This window comes from Cornus florida, unplaced genomic scaffold, assembly GCF_030987335.1.
Source record: "Cornus florida cultivar Cherokee Brave unplaced genomic scaffold, ASM3098733v1 CherokeeBrave_3.0.0_Hap2_Chr06, whole genome shotgun sequence".
In the NCBI taxonomy this organism is placed as follows: domain Eukaryota; kingdom Viridiplantae; phylum Streptophyta; class Magnoliopsida; order Cornales; family Cornaceae; genus Cornus; species Cornus florida.
Window position 1 is genome coordinate 96,695,392 of NW_026775576.1, and position 3,586 is coordinate 96,698,977.

The 3,586-nt window shown below is 33.3% G+C and overlaps 1 protein-coding gene across 1 annotated transcript; it reads left to right on the top strand.

Annotated features, from left to right (window-relative positions):
• The first annotated feature begins 408 nt into the window (after positions 1 to 408).
• Positions 409 to 3,480, top strand: LOC132314668 (type I inositol polyphosphate 5-phosphatase 8-like). Its single transcript, XM_059813500.1, has 7 exons — positions 409 to 422; positions 1,263 to 1,367; positions 1,767 to 2,220; positions 2,331 to 2,530; positions 2,650 to 2,761; positions 2,897 to 3,045; positions 3,264 to 3,480. Exons 2-7 carry the CDS (start codon positions 1,264 to 1,266, stop codon positions 3,478 to 3,480), a joined length of 1,236 nt encoding a protein of 411 aa, XP_059669483.1. The 5' UTR covers positions 409 to 422; position 1,263.
• The last annotated feature ends 106 nt before the right edge of the window (positions 3,481 to 3,586 follow it).

Below are 3,586 nucleotides of genomic sequence, written 5' to 3' on the forward strand. Positions count from 1 at the left end.
ATATATATGAATTTTTTAAAACAAAAAATCATATTGTTAGAAATGGTTTTTTTTTTTCCTTTACTATTTCCTTTTATATGTAATTTAATTTTATTGTAAATTTTTTTTTTATTTTATGATTTTGATTTTTTTTTTCTTTAAAATTTGTCAACAAAAATATAAGAAAAAAAAAATTGTAAAGTAATATTTTATTCATCACAAACATACAATATGAAGAAATACATTTTACTTAATATTAACGTTAAAAAATACAAGCAAACAAAAAATATATATATATATGTTTTTAATTTTTTTTACTCAAAATATTAAATGTATTAAAAAAGTAAAATAAAAAATAATAAAGTAATATATATCAATTAACCCATACCGTATAAATAAGATAGTAATATATTATTATTAGCCACATCAGCACAATTGCTAACGTAACTAACAATTCAACAAAACTTTGTTAACATGTATTGCTAATACTGTACCACCACTTGCCCTAAGGATGTTATTCTCTCTTATTCACTTTTATTGTCGTTTTTGGGAATTGTGATCTCATGGTCCTCAAAAGCAACAATTAAAATGTAGTGAAAGTAATATTATCTTGTTAATTTTTTTAATTTTTTATTTTTTATTCTTTTATGGTAGTAGTACCACTAGGCACTAGTACCATGTTGTTGATTTTATAACAGTTTCAAGTGTGTTTTGATTTGACTACCAGAAAGGTGGCTGATAGAAACCGGTGGTGGCATTGAACGGCCCATATTTGATCCGGAGTCGTTGTCTGTCACAGACATTCTTAGCCCCAAGTAAGACCACAATTATCCAAATCCTTGTGCTAAATTTGGTGCAGTTCATTAATTAAAACATTAATATTCAATCTAACTACTTTTTTCAGATGTCCATTTCAACTATTTTTGAGGCGGAAAGAATAACTAATTTAAAGTTCGGTTTGAAGTATATGAATGAATAATCTATATTTAAAATTAAAAAATATTTAGTCAAAATTTTGATTTTCAATTTTAAATTTAATATGTTGATTTATTGATTCCAAATACAACGTAAATAAATTAGTCTTGAGGGAAAAAAAAAATATTGCATTTAAAAATTTAGTTTGATCAACCATGATTTATTGGACTGATCAAAGAAATTTGAAGAGATCGGTCAACAAAGTATTCAGATTAAATAGTAATATTCTTGACAAACTAGTGATTGTTACCTTGAAATATTAGAAATTAACTAATATTATTCCACGAAATTTTATTGGGACTTGGTAGGATGTTCGTGGGGACTTGGAATGTTGGAGGGAAGTCACCGCACCAAGGTTTGAACTTAACAGATTGGCTAAGGACACCTGCCCAAGCTGACATCTATGTTCTTGGGTAAGCATGCCATCTTTCTCTCTCTATATAATACTGTAGTCGTATATATGTTGTGTATATCATGCTATTTTTATCATATTCTTATTTCTACCCACTGGCCCACACATAAATAGATGGGTGTTTTTGTCATTGTAACCGAGATGGAAATTTTATTTTGAACAATATTTTGATCCAATCCAGTTAGATAAATTTAATCCAACTTATTAATGTTTTCGAATAGATTTAAAATAAGTATCTAAAAGCAAAAGTTTGGATTTAAAACACATCTAATGCAATGCCTAATTTAATTTTAACACTTGTCGCAATTTTATTAACAGGTTGGATGAAGTTTATCTAACCTGAGTTGGACCCAAATATTGTTCTTTTATTTTACAGTAGTAACCTTCTGCTGTGAATCAGGTTCCAGGAGATCGTACCCCTCAATGCAGGCAACGTGCTTGGCGCAGAGGACAACGGTCCAGCCGCCAAGTGGCTCTCCCTCATTCGCCATGCATTGAACAATGATAAAAATGAACTAGAAATTCCACATTACTGCGACAATGCCATTTACCCTGAACTCAACGATGAACCACCACCACCACCACCAAGTCTAAAACCAAGAGTCAGCTCCTCTGATTTGCTCTCATTAGAAGATGAACATTTCCAGAGATTCTTAAGCTTGAATCTGAACCCTAATTGTAGCGAAGACGACCCACCGAGCCCAATTATGCAGCATCAATATTGCCTAGCAGCAAGTAAGCAGATGGTAGGCCTCTTTCTATGTGTGTGGGTACGCCGCGACTTGTATCGGCATATTAGCAATTTGAAGGTCTCATGTGTAGGAAGAGGCATCATGGGGTACCTAGGAAATAAGGTATTACTAGTATAATCTTCTGGCTTCATTTGTTTGGTCCTAAAATATTTTTTCAGAAAATATATAATTTGATCCTAATTCCTAACTAAATATTTTGGGATTATATATAGGGATCGATATCTATTAGTATGACACTGCACAGGACTACATTCTGCTTTGTTTGCACTCATTTGGCCTCTGGAGAGAAAGAAGGGGACGAAATCCGACGAAATTTGGATGTGACGGAGATAATGAAGAAAACAAGGTTTTCTCATTCATGTAGAGTAGTAGCCGGGAAGCCGGTTCCTCCGGAAAGCATTTTGGAGCATGAGTGAGTGCTTAATTCATATCTTAGAAACACGTAAATTAATGATTAGGATCAAAAATGAGTTTTCAGTTTCCACTTGATTAGTAACGTCAAACTCTTGTTCTGTTTTTTATTGAACATAGCAAGATCATTTGGCTTGGAGATTTGAATTATCGACTTGCATTTAGCTATGAGGACACATATGAGCTGCTGCTAAAGAAGAACAATTGGCAAGCACTTCTTGAGAAAGATCAGGTGAGGTGGATTCATGGAAATTGAATTGTTTGTTTATTTATATTTCTACTTATAACAATCACTATAATGTGACAATCACCAATTTGGGGTCTTCTCAAATCTCAATCAAAAAATGCGTATGGTTTTGTTTGTCAGTTGAGAATTGAACAAAGAGCTGGCCGCGTATTCAAGGGTTGGGAAGAAGGGAGGATTTATTTTGCTCCGACATACAAATACCTCGCCAATTCTGACAATTACGTCGTCCAAACATCTGCATCGAAACAGAATAGACGAACTCCTGCCTGGTAACACCCTCAATTTATTTTTATTCCCTCCATAAATTGAGAGGTTCAGATGAACAATTACTACTACATTCTAATATTCTCCATTCTAACCATATATTAAAAAAAAAAAAAAAAAAAAAAAAAAAAAAAAAAAAAAAAAAAAAAGAAGTCCCCATGATACACATATATATTATGATATTTCTCTAATGATTTCATCGCATAATTAATTGGAAACACAGGTGTGACAGAATATTGTGGAAAGGTGAAGGTCTGAAGCAAATGTGCTATGTGAGGGGTGAGTCCAAATTCTCAGACCACAGACCAGTCTATTCACTATTCTCAGTCCAAGTCAATGTGGCCAACAACCCCAAGCCCATTAGGCCTGACTTTTTAAAACAGCTCACAACAAGCCCACCACTACCTACTGGGTTCTTCCCATCAACATTGTGTGGCTAAAGTTGAAGCAGAAGAGTTCTCGTTCCTAACAAGACCACAAAGCTGTATTATACAGAGCCACACCCATGTACTCGGTCACACACAGCCCAAAAGTGACCCACCAATA